The sequence below is a fragment of the Scatophagus argus genome, chromosome 20, assembly GCF_020382885.2.
Source record: "Scatophagus argus isolate fScaArg1 chromosome 20, fScaArg1.pri, whole genome shotgun sequence".
Classification (NCBI taxonomy): Eukaryota; Metazoa; Chordata; class Actinopteri; family Scatophagidae; genus Scatophagus; species Scatophagus argus.
In genome coordinates, this window is record NC_058512.1 from 17,074,601 (window position 1) to 17,090,296 (window position 15,696).

At 39.9% G+C, this 15,696-nt stretch overlaps 1 protein-coding gene across 1 annotated transcript in view; it reads left to right on the forward strand.

Annotated features, from left to right (window-relative positions):
- Positions 1 to 1,493: 1,493 nt before the first annotated feature.
- Positions 1,494 to 15,696, forward strand: part of rab27b (RAB27B, member RAS oncogene family) — a 28,088-nt gene continuing 13,885 nt past the window's right edge. The window contains exons 1-2 of the mRNA XM_046376082.1: positions 1,494 to 1,902; positions 15,339 to 15,510. Of these exons, the coding sequence (XP_046232038.1) occupies positions 15,358 to 15,510 (153 nt within the window). The 5' untranslated portion in view covers positions 1,494 to 1,902; positions 15,339 to 15,357. The remainder of the gene's footprint in view (positions 1,903 to 15,338; positions 15,511 to 15,696) is intronic.

Here is a 15,696-nt window from a genome sequence, read left to right on the forward strand (position 1 = left end):
TGGTGGTGCTATCGATAGATGAGCAGATCCTTTACTCTCCTCTTTTACCCATTGTTAACCTTTACCTAAATATAATGCAGTCTAGAATTAGTAAGTATGCTTCGAATCAGGAACTATTAATACCTGCTTCTCTTGCCTGATAACGATAAGATAGCAGATGACTTCACATTTGTATTTTTGAAAGAAATCAATAACCTGTAATTTGTGCACACCTGAGGGTAAGATGGGTCACTTTATATTCCAGCGCTCTGATAAGGTTTGTCATGTTCAAACTCGTAGATTTTTCACCTCCTCTCTAAACCTGCATCAAGATTACGACAGCATAGTGCAGTGGTTTTTCTTCCTCCTCCTCCTCTTTCTCCTTCTCTGCAAATCAACTTCAAAAGTGCCTGCTGTCAACTACTGTACTATACTATAGGTGCTGTTCGTGTTGGGCCTATTAAGCAATTTGGTTTTGTATTCTTGGCTGCATTTATCAGATTTAATTTCATTGTGCTATTTCATTATAGCTAACAATATAAATGTACCATTACCAGGCTGATAATTTATCAGTCGATATATAGCGTGCATCTTTATATAAAATGAACACTACAACCTTTAGGAGACACTAGCCTCTCAGACTATTTTGTAATGCATATCTCACTTAAATTCATAGCAAAGTCTATTTATTTAAACTGTGATGTAACATATAAATCATCCAGAACACTCTTGTTTCTCATGACTCTGTCAGGAAAAGGAAACTTATTTTGAAAAGGAATATTACAGTTGGAGTTCTGCCCATCGCTCCACAGAGTAAATGTCAATAGGTAATATTTAGTTAATTCACAATCCCTTTTGAAGCAGCAGTCAGTTTTGCACCATGAGGCAGACTTGAATAAAAGATGAAATACAGAATGCATTTCCTCCTTGGAAGAATTTACCTGGGGCAGTCCTGTGTCACTTTTTACCTACTTCCTGTTTTACTACTATTAACCGCACACACACACACTCTTATCAGTCAGTAAGTGCAGAGAAGGGCGGCCTCAGGTCATACTGGTGGAGGAAACTGTGTGTGTGTGTGTGTGTGTGTGTGTGTCAGGAGCCAGCTTACTGTAGCTCAGCCCCACCCTCTCATTACATAGAGACACAAAGTGAGAGAGGCGGAGTGAAGCAGAGACTAGAGGAGAAGGAAGAGGGGAAGAACAAAACTGCATCTGGACCTCAGTAGGTAACTAATCAGCCGGTCAGTTAACCAGTCAGTCCAGCAAGTGCTCAGCAAGTACATCACCCAGCCAACTGCTGCTACAGCATTTATAGTCAGGGGACCAGTTTGTCAGCCAGACCTGGACTGGTTTATCAGTCAGCACCTGAGCAGACCTAGTCAGTCAGTTAGGCAGCTGCTCAGTTTGTAACATAATAGTTTAGTCAGTCAGTCAGTTTCTTAGACTGTTTCATTTTGTCTGTTGGACAGGACAGCATGTTTTTGGTTTGCAGACTGTTTAGCCTCTTAATCAGTTAGTTAGTTTATTAGTCATTTTGTTAGCCTAAAATTAATCATTTACTCTCATCTAGATATTTCATGTTCAATTTGTCAGATGTTATCGTTTTAGTCGGTTAACCAGATATTCAGGCAGGAATACAGTCAGCAACTTACGCACCAGTACAGTCAGAAGGGCAGAGCTTAAACTAGTCATCCATCCATCCCTCCAGCCAGGCAACGCGTCAGCTGGACGGTGAGGGGAGTGGCTCTCTGTTCTGCTGCCTCCAGCTGAATGGTAGTCAGTCATCCAGCCTCCCACTCACTCACTCAGTCAGCCAGTCAGTCAGTCGGTGGGTTTAGATGCAGGGCTGCTGGTTAGCTGCTTTGGCTCGTATCTCCCTCAGGATCTCACACTGTTGAATCAGCTGAGGAGCCACTGAGAGGTAAGACATTCAACAGGATGTTTGCCTGGCTAGTTTGCAAAGAACATCGTAGAGCTGTTTGCTAACTTTTGTAGGCATGTGACAGGCTGCAGGCTGAACCGGGAGTGACTGTTTTACGGACGGAGAAACATAAAGATACACGAAAAGAGAATGTTTGAACAAGGAAATGAGATTGTTGCATCTGTGGCTGTGGAATGTGATCACACCCTTTTCTACAAGTCTCCAACTGTTGGTGTGCTGTTGTGCTCAGCTGCATCATCCTCATGTTTTCTGGGCTCTGAATGGCCGAGCAGCAGGCACGTAAGCTGGTCATGAATTTTCTGTCATGCTCAGTCTCATGATAGTGGTGATGTTCAGAAGGAAAGCAGGAGGCTCACAGCTGTTGTTTTCTGAACTTGTTTTGTTAACAGAAGAATTGCATCAACAAAAACATAGCGCCGGTTTGAGTGCGTGGAACACTTTATTAAGCATCACCTCAGAAAAGGCTTGGCCTAAGCAAACATGAAGGTAATAGTCTGAATTAGTATAATGACTAGCTTTAGCCTTTGGCTGACAAAATGATGACACCATACTGGGTCGCCTGTACAAATCATATTTATAATATTGCAGAAGTTTATTTCAATAATTTTTTTTTTTTTGTTTCGCACTTTTGGAAGCAATAGCTTTACAGTGAAAGAGAGGCAGACGAAAGAAGAAAAAAATAACCATGACGGACAAGACGATGAATAAAAACATCAACAAAGTCAATACAAATACAAATACAACAACATGTAAACTTAAAACTTCAGGAAACCACTGAAAAGAGAAGGAGGTGAATTGGTTTCTTTTAAAATTTAAAAGAGGCTTTAGTAGCAGTTGTATGCCATGCATAAACGTGTGTGGTCTCTAGAAAGGGTTACAGCAGCTAAAAATGGGGATTTATTCCAAATCTTGTGATTGTGTGTCATATCTTTAAGGCCCAGCTTCACCAGTATTTAAAACAGGTTGTAACAAGAACGTTTTAAGAGAGAAGTTCATGTTACAAGTATTTCTCTTGAAAACCTTTGGGAACTACTCTGATAGCAACAATCAGCCAGTTAGTTGGTTCAGGGAACTAATGTGACAAGCGTAAGCGTGTTCCTAGCTGGTTAGCCTGGTAGCAGTTAGTTCACCAGCTCTAGCAGTTCACCAAATAGACCTACCTATTCACCAGGTAGGCTGCCACGCTTCTCGAAACAATGGACAAGCATTAACTTAGCTATGGCGCTGTCTGGTATGACCAGGGAATCATAATGGATTGCTGAGGCATTTGATTTTGATTCCACAGCAGCCTCAAAGGGTAACACTGGCAATATACTTTTTTATTGCCAACAAACCTTGTGAAAAGACTAAAAACAACAATGAATTTATTCTGCAGACAAAGTATTGTTATTTCGCCAAAGCCAACCAGCTCATTCCTGTGTTCTCGTGTTTGTGCAGTCTTTTTTTTTTTCTAATGAAATGAAATATTTGTGAGCTGTTTTAAAAGATTAGCATTTTCATTGGGAACTGATGGGTGTGGGAGTGAGGCTAACAAGCAAGGTTGTCAGAGAGGATTGTGAGACAGTTAATGGTTTGCTCACTAAATTTGTTGATAATAAAAAAAAAAATGCCATCAACTTTACCCTTTGGAAAATGAATGCTACATTTGCTTTCACAAATTGCATTTCCTTTAACGTTGTAAAGGCTCACTTCACCAGACATCACATACAACACAATAATTTGCTGATCAATTTGCCTGATGAGTGCAGATGCCAACTCAGCCTGTGGTTGATGTGTAAAATCAGTGAAATGATTTGAAATGAAACAATTACAGCTGAATTTGTACTCTGGTTAGGTCATGTTTCCGCAGTGTTTGGTGTTTTTAATTTTTATCCAGGACACATTCTTTCCTTTAACTGAACACATTTCACATGTGATATGTGAATGGGACTAGAAATCTAATACTCTTGTGCTGTGCAGAACAAAAAAACCCATTTGCTTTGTTCAAACAGTATTCTCATAAACTGGTTTGACTGTCTCATTTAAAGCCTAAAAGATGTTCAAAAACTAATTAGCTGCAGGGCTCACTAGATGTGAAAGTGTTGATTTGAGATTTCTGTGTGGTGATAAAAAGTCTCTTCCTTCCACTTTTGTATCAGAGGCATTTCCTCTTTGATGATTTATAACGAGAGGCCATTCTGCAGTAAATGATTGACTTTGTTAGTTTGCTCTCACCCAAAGAAACAAACTTTTCTTGATGTGGAGGCTTTAGAAAGGCCATGTTTAGTCATCCTGTCAGTGCCTGTCAAAGCTGTAAAATGTTCCACTTTTTTTACCTATAATAGGTACTTTACTTACGTACCTTACTGCTTTTTTGAAAATTTACCAGTGTGAAAAGATGGTTGGTTTAGTCAAAAACCTACTTTTCTAATAATGATAAAAAACATAACCAAAGTATCAGCTTTAATTTTTGTGTCAAACAGCATGATTTACAGCTGAAATAATTTCGATAATTTGGGAAAACTCATTTATTACACTTAGTCCCTCCCCTCTTCTCCCTTCTGTGTTTAACAAGTCAGGCATGTGACATATTCAAAGTGTAAAACTGTCTTCTGTCTATTCATAGAAGACAGAGACATATGTGTTTGTGCACGAAGAAAGCATTACGTAGGCATGGAGCATTTTCAGCATTTTCACCTTCCTGAAACCTCTGCGCTAACACGACCATGTTACCATGAACATAAAAATATCTTGAAACAAACATGCAGTAGATTACAAAAAAAACAACTGTCAATATTTTCAGTATTCAGGTTGTGACCATCTGGTTCTGTTTGCCTGGCACTGGGTTTTCGCTGATGCTCCTGGGGGTAGTAAGTGTAGTCAGATAAACCCACAGAGCAGAGCATTGGCTGTTGGCAGGGCAGTTTTAGCTTTACATCACATGACAAACACAACACATGCTGATGAGTTCAGACTTTATTGTTTATGATCTTAAATTTAAGTTTATTATTTTTATCTTGAGTTTTGATATCTGAATTTAAAAAATCCAATTTGAGCAATTTTCCTTGTACTCTGTCAAACTGAACTGAACTCTGAACATTATTTTAAAATAGAGATCCGTCACCTTGGATTCAAGTATTCCACTCACTGTGACTATCACATAGCCTAGTTTCAACATGCTGCGTAATATATATATGTATTAACTAAATCTTTGTTGACTGAAAGGGCATTTAAAGAAAGGAAATTTAATGGCAGATTTTCTGAATGAAAGAAGCTTAATGTTATTAGCAAAACTGATATGTTTGGACGCTTTAGAGATGTAGATTTGAAACAACCGATGAAACTGAGAAACCTTGCTCCTGTGGGGAAATTCCATTGGTTTCTCTACCTTTGGCAAGGATTCCATGTGTGACTGTTTTAGATTTTGTTCTAATAGACAGAATAGACAGAAAATAGACAGAACTCAAAATTGAATCCTTAATTAGATTTAGAAGCAGCGATCCAGAACTGTCGTGATTATTAGATTTTGTACGAAGCAATGAATCCTTCTATTTAATATACAGACTTCAGTAAAATACTGAACAAAAAGTAGAAAACACTGTTAACACATGACGACAGACTGCTATCGCTGGTAGTACTGTACATATAAGAAAAAGACTAACTGACTGAAACCCGCAACTAAATTAAGAGCCATTGCTCAGTGTAAAAGTAAATCTACATGCAATGGTTTAAAAAAACAAACAAAAAAAACCTTGAAACAGAGCAGGGCGTGTCCTAAAGCTGGTCATGGTGTTGTATGTGATTTACTGTCCTGGGGCAACCACTGATTCAGTCAGCTGACTGATTAACGCATCCTCCATCTTAGTAAGCATGGAAACAAAGAGTGGAGATTGGTAGTCACAAAGGAGCTGAGGGGGGTTTGAAACCTACAATATAATAGATGATAAAAGTTTCTCACGTATGAAGAAGTTTTGATATTTTGTGAAGTGAAACTAATAGTTTTAATGACAGCATTCTGTTAATCGTTACACCCGTGTTATCATTAATGTTGTGTGTGGAAAAAAACCCCAGGAATATTTATTACCGGCCAAAATGCCATTTGGGTATGACTTTAGTATTTAATTGTTAAACAGTCCCGCAGTTAAACAACTTGAAGCTTTCTTTGCTGCAAACATTTCGAGTGAATTTTTAAAACAGAATTTTTAAAATCTGCCTATAGCATGTGTGAATTAATGGTATGTTGTGTAAGTGAATGAACAAGAAATTAATGATAAAACAAACCAATCTATTTCAACAAAAGTAAATTAAAAAAAAAAAACTTTCTCATTTTTAAAATCCTTTGTGGCCTTTTCAGAAGAGATTTTTGAGGTGCATCTGAATGCACCATGAAGAACTTGTTTTCATGAGAGGACACAAGCAGCACGCCTCTAAATGACACCAAAATACGATAGGGAATCTCAGCATCGTTTTTATTACATGACTATTTTGTAGGAGCATTTACCCACTAGTGTGGGCTTCCCAGACTTCATTTTTCATTTTGGACCCTGCTGATGTGTAGTCAGGGTGGGCCAACCACGCATACTGCTCACTCGCTGGCTTCCCTGCACTGTAGGATGGGATGGTCTCTGTGTCTTGGCCCAAATTAAGATTTTGAAAGCCAGCTCCATTTTGGATCCTGTTCCAGGTTGGCAAAACCTGGATTCACTAAGCTCAGACACAGAATAAATCGTCTCTCTCTTATCCCTCCTCGCCCTGATGTATTATTCATCCTGCCAAAGATGGTCCTTTAGAGAAAGACCACTAATATCTAACGCCACTCTCTGACCACAAATGAACTGTGTGTTTGTACTTCGACAGCAACACAGTTTTTAGTCTTCTCTGATAATGTTACATCAATTTGAGCAGTCAGAAATGAAACACAGCCTCTCTATCTCTCTTTGTTATGTAAATGTCTATGGTATAATAGCCATGATGCACTCTGAGGCTTGCTGAAGACAAATAGTAGAAGCTGAGTGAAAAAAATACCTAAACCACTACATTACGGCTTTCCCACACTTGCCTGTTTGTTTCTCTGCAGTTTGTTATGTACAAGTCTACAGCTGTCAAATGTGGGCCAGTTAAACCAAAACCTCTATTGACTATTGGAGTCATGAGACAAGCAGGTTGCAGTACAATGCTCACTGGTGTCTCTCCTCGTTAGTTTCAATTCCACAATAACAGTCTTCGCTTCTGATTTGATCAGGTTTCAAGTGGCTGGATTTAGTGGATTTTAGGTCCTGCACTTCGAAGTTGTTGGGTCGTTTTTATTAGGACAGGCTTTGAGGTTGGAAGATTGCTCATTGATTGAAGTAGATTCAAAGACAATCTTGTTGAAGAAACTGTGACTTGTCAGTGCTGTCTTCGGGTTTTTAGTCCCCATTCTTATGTCCTTACTGTGGGGTTCTTTTGTGCTGTACTTCCCAATAATCAAAATGTCAATCAACAGATGGAAGTGATGAGTGATGATGCTATCACTGTGCATGAGAATTATTTTACTACGTAACAAGTTCCTGAAGAGGATATGTTGTGAGCTGGATCACTGCTGTGTTAAAACAGCCACAGACAGAGAACAGCTAAGCATATTGGTTTAGATATAAATGTTGCAGTTTTTTTACTGCAGCACTGTAAACACAATCTGTTCAGTCACTGGTCCTTATGTGTAACAGCTCAGAGTGAATGGAGATAAAGAAATAAGTAACGAGTAAGCTATTTCATTATTAGTCATTTAGGTCAAAGTACTGCTGTGCCCCGGGACAGCCTGACTTCCTTTTAGCCTCGTGGTGCCACGACAGGAAATGTCAGGGGATCATCAATATCAATAATGCGAAGACTCAACCTCTGGAGAGCAAGTTTTGCAATAATTTTTAGTTTTTTTTTTTGGATCCATGATGTACTACGAAAGGACCAATCGTTTCAGTTGATTCTTGATTCAGGACAAACCCGCTTTAAACAATATTTTTCTTCACTATCTAGTTAACTGTGGCGCTCAGATTTGAACCACCAACCCTGCCACAGTTAGGGCCTCGCTGAGGACCTTGATCTCCTCATCCACCCTCTTCTGCCTCTTAGTATTCCTATATCCATGCTGACCTTTCAGATCCAGCTGTGTGTGCTGTCTGTAAAGATGTTAGCCCACCTCGTGCTGTGGGATTAGGGAGGGATAGAGGAAGCCCTGGTGCGACTCACAGATGGATAAATAAATAATTAAATACAGTATGCCTCAGTTAAGTGTGTCATATTTTATTTGATCCACTTGCAGAAGCCACTGGACTCATGATTGTAGTCAACACATAGGCAAAATGCAACCCCAGGACCAGAACCTGCCTGTGGACCATCTCTGTCTGTCCTCAAAGAAAAGTAAAATGTTTGCCATAAAACTTTGCATCATGTCAATGAATCTTTAGGTGATTGACTACAATGAGTCTGTATACCAGTCGGCACAGTGGTGCGGTGGTTACCACTGTCACCTCACAGCAAGAGGGTTCTAGGTTTGAGTCTGGGCCCTTCTGTGTGGAGTTTGCATGTTCTCCTTGTGCCTGCATGGCTTTTCTAAGAGTACTCCAGCTTCCTCTCACACTCCCTGCACCGATAAATGGTATAGAAAATGGATGGATGGATGGTTGGATGGGGTCCATATTCCTATTTAACTTTATTCCAACAGAAAACGCTGTTTACATTTAGATTGGACTAAAGGCCTCAAGTTGAATCTTGTCACCTCAAGAGATGAGGTAAGATTGCGGTTGTGAAGACATGGAAGACGTAAAGGTGTGTTTTTAACCAAGAAAGAACATCTAAATATAGTATTTCATCACAAATGTCATTTCAAAGGCAGTATGTTTGATGTGCCAAGAATGTATGGCAGTGTTCAAGGAATACCACATCACACATTTTTTGAGCAAGTATGCTAACTATACCACAAACTTGTTATCACAAGAAAGACGAGGAAAAACCTTGAAAGTTTGTTCTTACTTAGCTGCCAGGCAGAATACTTTTACAAACAGTCAACCATCCAAGAATCAGCTACAAGTTAGTTATACTCTCATACATCAAGCCTTTCTCTGATGTTGGATTTATATGGTGAAGGCGGACAATTTTGTGTCTGTACAACAAAGGTCAGTTGGAAAATGCCAAATTTGCTAGTATAAACAATCGAATTTGTGGCCCTTCACTTAATTTATCAAAGTCAGTATGGTCCTCTGTCCTGTTGTAATCAGACCTACACTATATGGACAAATTTTCAGACACACCTCTTTATGAGGCTGTTTTTCAGGGTTTGGGCTTACTTACAGTGAAGGGAAATCTTAATGCTTCAGCACCAAGACGTTTTGGACAATGCTATGCTTGCCTGGCAACTGGCAACAGTTTGGTGAAGGTCCTTTTTTATTCCATCATGACTGTGCCCCAGTACACAATGCAAGGTCCATAAAGATATGGTTGTATGAGTTTGGTGTGGAAGAACTTGACTAGCCTACACAGAGCCCTGACCTCAACCCTATCAAACACCTTTGAGATGAACTGGAACGGTGATTGTGAGTCAGACCTTGTGGTCCAACATCAGTGCCTGACCTTACAAATGCTCTACTGCATGAATTGTGCAAAAATTCCCACAGAAACACTCTTGTGGAAAGCCTTCCCAGAAGAGTGGAAGCTGTTACAGCTGCAAAGCCGTCTGTGTATTTAGAATGCAATGTCATTAAAGTCCCTGCTGGTGTAATGGCCAGGTGCCTCAGTACTTTGTCTGTATAGTACACTATCTGGGGGAATAGCCAGAAGTAATAGTAGTAATTATACATCTACACACTAAGCCTCCCAGCTGCTGTTTAGATTCACTTCATTGATCCTTCTGCTGTGTCGTCTCAAATGTGCTTCATTGTTTTGCTAAGTGGGTCTGAGATTTTAGAAAGGTTTTGTACTATTTGAGGTTTAAACCCGGAGAACATCTGGACAAATTGAATAATCAAGGGTCAATCTTCATCCATGTCAGTGGTTATTGATTGTTGACTTTGGAGAATTGATTGGTTAGTGACAAAGGCCCTCAGCAGAGTCTGCAGAACAGATGGGAAACAAATCAGTTGTCTGATCTGTTTAAGATGATTCAGAGACCACAGCAGCCAAACATAAACATCTCTGACAAATTTCTACTGACCTTTCATGTAGAATGGATGTATGGATGAATGTATTTTTTTGTTTTTTTTCTTTGGTTTGATATAACATATATATATATAGTACATACGACCTTCTTTTGCTACTGAACACACTGTGTATGCCATTGTGTACCTGTTAAACACTATCAGCTGGTTTGTTTTATTGCAGATGATAGCTAGCAGCATTAGCATCATGTCTCTGTTCGTCCATTCTTGTGATTGTGAAATCTCAATAACACTTTGAGGGAATTTCTTCAAATTTGGTCCCAAATTTCCATTTGGACTCACGTATAAAATGATTAGATTTTGGTGGTCAAAGGTCACTGTGACTAAGCAAAACGGGCTTTTAGCTACAACACAAGAATTGATACATTAAGTATGAGGAAATTTCACAAAAATGTCTAATAGGAAAAAATGATGAAGTGATGGCATTTTATATCCAAAAGATCAAAGGTCAACTTCACCGTGGCATCATGTTTTCTGTCCATTATTCAACACCATAACTCAGGAACAGAAGTACAGATTGTGACCATATTTCACATTTGGTCAGATACTGAATTGGTGACATTAATCTTGGGTGTCCACCTTCAGACTGCTTATTGTATAGATCTTCTGTGTTGCTGTGTTGAAGACGTGTGAAGCATCCACGCTGTAGAATCTTCTTTGGCTTTACTGGCCAAATATAAACACATACAAGGACTTTGACAGTGTTTTTTTGTTTCTCTCAGTGAACTTACACACTACTTAGACATACAGCAGTAGTCCAGCACAAGCTGACGGGGTACACTCTGGACTGGTCGCCAGTCAATCACAGGGCTGACACACAAAGACACACAATCACACACACACACACACACACACACACACACACACACACACACACACACACGCACACTCTCACCCAGGAGCAACATGGAGTAGCCAATTAGCTTTATGTGCATGTTTTTGGTATTGTGGGAGGAAGCCGGAGTACCCAGAGAAAACCCACGCAGGAACAGGGAGAACATGCAAACTCCACACAGAAGGGCCCAAACCGGGATTTGAACCTGGAACCCTCTTGCTAAGAGGCAACACTGAACCTCTGAAGCAATATGCTGCCTGATGTAGTATTATGTAATAATGTAATTTTTCCCTCGAGTCAGAAATCTACTTGCATGAAGTCACTTTTTTGCTTTCAACTAGTGGTTTTCAAACAACAAAACTAAAGTTAGCTGTCATGTTTAATCTTATCCGCTTTGCTGTCAAACTTGCTTCAGACTGTGTAACACAGTATAGCCGGAGTGTCACCCACCCTGTTTCCAGCATAATTAAAAGATTGCTTGTGCTTCACCTTCTCATTTTCTCACGAATACCCAATCAGTACTGTGCATGTAACTCTCAACAGAGATGAAAAGGAAGCGAGATAGCTCACTCCTTACGTACTTTCATTATCAGCTCTGAAAACTTGCCCAATTGTCAAGTGAGTTTTTAGATTCACTAGCCTAAAGTGGCATTTTACTTGCCCCAGGTAAGCAGCCAGTGTTCTGTAATGAGTAATGAGAAATGATGACTAAAAAATGGTATGCTTTGCACTGTGGCTGTACTGGAGCGTGTGCCATCTTGGTCATAACCATAAACACATTCTGACACATTTTATAAGACAAGCGTTTAGTGGGTTATTATGAAGCTACATACTGTTTGAGTCTGACTGAAAGCATTTTTATCTCACTGATTTGAAGGATAACACAGGAGGAAGAGCAAAACCCAACTTCCTGATAGCTGTTCGGATAGTAACACTGATGATGTGTTCTCATACACACTCTCATCTTAACTCATCTTCTCTTCTGGGCAGGCGTTTGTCATCTTCTTTTTTCGTCTCTTTCTGTTTCCCTTTCTTCTGTTGTGGGTGCTGGCTCATACATTTTTAATGCCTCTGTGTGTTTTATGGTTTTATTCTTGCTTCTTATTGAGACGTTTTAATGCACACCAGGGAAAACTATTACTCCACAACCTGGATGTAGCAAAACTGTGAACCAGTTTTTCAAAGCTGTTGATAGAAGTAGCTAAAGAGTGAGCCATCTCGCTTCCATCTCCTCTCACATCTGTTCAGAGTCACGCAGGCATAATATCAATGTGACAGCAAAAGCGACGATGGTAATCTGGCAATCAAATTGGCGCCTATAATGTGAGGCGAGAATTCACTTGGACCCCATTCTGAACCTTTAGCAATGTCCTGTAGGTGTAAAATGCTCTCTGTGACATACCAGAGGCATTCCTTTATTTGGTATGAATGTTAGCATGAATGGCTGTTTATTTCTGTGATGAACTCCCATATCCTTCCCTTATCTTGGGGGAGTTAATGGATGGAACATATCTTTCATGGAGCTGGATCTGATCCTCTGTTACACTCACTTCTTTGCTGCACTTTGGACCATAAACATAGTAGAGGTAGGGCGGTTCCCATGTTTGCTCGGTGGGGTAGCCGTAGGAGGGTAGACTTTAGATGAATAGTTAGCTGATTTTGGTGAACTGGTCACTATAATGCTGCAGAGGATGCAGTATGGTATGTCCACACTAACTTTCAGGCAATCTGGGGAGAACAAAAATGTACAGAAGTTGAATGTAATAACTCGGAAAACCTATTGTGCATTCAAGCACGGGGGAGTTGGAGACTGGATTTGACGGTGTTTTAAAATCCATTAATCACAGCTTAGAAAATGAACATTCTGAAATAAATTCCTACTTTAGTCTGTTCTGTTCTGTTCTGTTCTGTTGATCATCGTTGGGGTGGTTGTGAGTCATTCTCTGTCATCAGCTGACTGAGCGGCTGTTAACTGTTTTTTACCTTCAGGGTATTCTGTCTTACTGACCGATCACACTACAGACATTCTTGGTTTTTCCACCACTGATGACAAATCAATAAAATAAGCTCCTCCTCACTCTCGCAGCCCTGGAGGGCTTCATCAGTGCCAAGACTGATGGATGCTAAATGTGTGAGATAAAAAAAACAATGTCTATCAGTTTATGTGGGACCACATATCTTCACAAATAACAAAACCATAAAGAGTTATATGGTCTGTTTTCTAGACATTAATAAATTGCCTTTTTTCCACATGCAGACTATTACTCTGGGCCATTTCTTTAAACCATGTAGTTTTAGATTTGTGTCTTTCTTACTGATTTCAGTAAGTTGCCAAAGTTGTCACTGGCGCTGCCTTTGTTAGTTAGTTTTGAAAGGTCTGCTCTTTGCTACTGTGCACTTAATGCATCATAAAAAGCATTAATTCATTTCAAGAATGCATATTGAAATCCTAATTTTTCAAATCAGGACTGAAACTTGGTGATAACGATAATTTGTATGTTCGCCCTCCCACCATTAATGTCATCTTTAGACCTTTCTCACTTCTCTGATGTGATGTTTCTCCTGTCTACATGTTAAAGTGCCAAAGAGTGTATGTAAGGGAATAAAACAAATTCCAAGATGTTTGCAAAAATGAATGTTATGTAATGTAATATTAACTGCATTAAGAGTTACAGCTGCTCTTTCTGCTCAAGATGACCGGAAATAGCTGCGGTCTATACAAACCTAATTGTGGTTTGAGTTACGATGAAGATTGAGCGTGGCAATTTCTTTACTTTCTTATACGTGTGATTGTCAAATGGCGCCACCCTGACTCTCACCGTACTGTGCGAGGAACAGGGAGGTTATTGTGAGGAAATCAGAGCTCCTGGTTAATCACTGTCCTCACAGTAATAAAGCTCAGTGTGAGTATGTGCTCCCCCTCAGCTGAGTGAATTAAGGTCTTATGATACCCTCTCTAAATATACCACATGTAGCCGTGAGGCAAACAGACCCCCAGACTACAACTCATTGGATACATGGCTTGATTCAAGGATTTCACATGAAAGCTGCATTCCTCTTCATTATAGACACCAACTGTAGTGATCAGTGCTCAGGAGTACCACAGATGATGCATTTTCTCCGATTTCGCTGAAATTTGATCTTACTGTCTAGTTCAGTGTTCCACGCATGTCCAAACGTGTTCCGTAGCTTGTCGTAACGAAACATCTGAGGTACGTGGACGTCTGCGTAGAGGCTACACTCCCACCCTCTGATGTCAGCCTTTGACAGCGAACCTTTGTTTACTCACAGGTGCTGAAAGTATGATCTTGATTTAAGACCCCAAGATTAGCTAAATTCTCTGTTCGTCATTCATACTGTGGCTGTAATGATCAGCGCAGCCTGTAGGTGTTGCTATTTAGACTGTTGGCAGTTTGTCTTTGTCAGAAAACAAACACTTTCCAAAACTGAAAATAATACTGTCTTCATTTTCATACTTTTTAGTACTGCGAATGCTATTTTTTGAATCCACTTATTGATTTTTGCAGAGGTGGAATAAGTATTCAGATTCTTACACCCACCTTGCTTACTTGCAAGTAGTCCTCTGCTTGGCTGCCTTTTTTGTTGGGTTTCTGTACTTGTTGGGGGCAGTAATGTGTGCATCTACAGCCATGTTGAAGGGATTTCCTCATCTCTTAAAACATTTGCGAAGCTGATTGTTTCTTAAAACCAGTAGTTTGTGTTAGTTTGTGCTCTTCTTCCTCATCTGCCTTTGCTGGTGCATTTTTTTTTTCTTTTGCTGTTTTTTTATTGTTTTTTTGATATAAAACAGAATGTGTTTCTCTTTGGTCACGTGCTGTGTTTGTGGATGAGATACAAAGTGCGACCCACTCGTACGACAAAGTCCCAAATTTGTGGAGTGAATAACACAAATTGAGTAAAACTGATGTATGAGTTTGTCTGGAATCTGCACTTTTTCTTTCAGTTTATCTAATTTTCACATTCTTTCACAGTTTCTGTGATGTTCTTCTGCTTTCTCATACTCAAATATAAAAAGACACACTTACTTTCCCACCCACACTTAATGCTCCTATTTTCCCAGAAAGTCATGTTCTGGTCAGAACAGCCCTCTGACCACAGTCCCATAATTCAGCAGTGGGGAAGATAACCCCCCCCCACCACCACACACACACACACACACACACACACGCACATACATACACGCCATCTCATTTCTATCATTCATCAGCCTGTTTAATTTAAAACTCTCATGTCAGTATTTGTTTGTTTGTTTCTCTCTGATTTCATCTTTTCTTCTACTTTTACGTGCCATGTGGTGTTATGACAGGCACAGAATTCCTAGAAAGAAACTGAAGCTATGAATTTCTCCATGTGTCTGTATGTTAACATGTGTCTCTCTCTGTTTTCCACAGGTTTATTGCGGTCATCACTATGACTGATGGGGATTATGACTACCTTATAAAGCTCCTTGCCCTGGGGGACTCCGGCGTGGGGAAGACCACCTTCCTGTACCGATACACAGACAACAAGTTCAACCCCAAGTTCATCACCACAGTCGGTATTGACTTCAGGGAAAAAAGAGTGGTGGGTTCTGATCCTTCATTATAGTGATGATGTTTTAGGAACAAAAACCAGGAAGTATGTGCATGTCTCTGGATGTTTTAAGTCAATCCTAAGCCTCATTTCAACTAGAAGTCATGTTTCTGATACACAAACTTCCACATGCTCACCCTATGCACAGGGCGATGCAGGCTTGGTTGCCATAGTTAC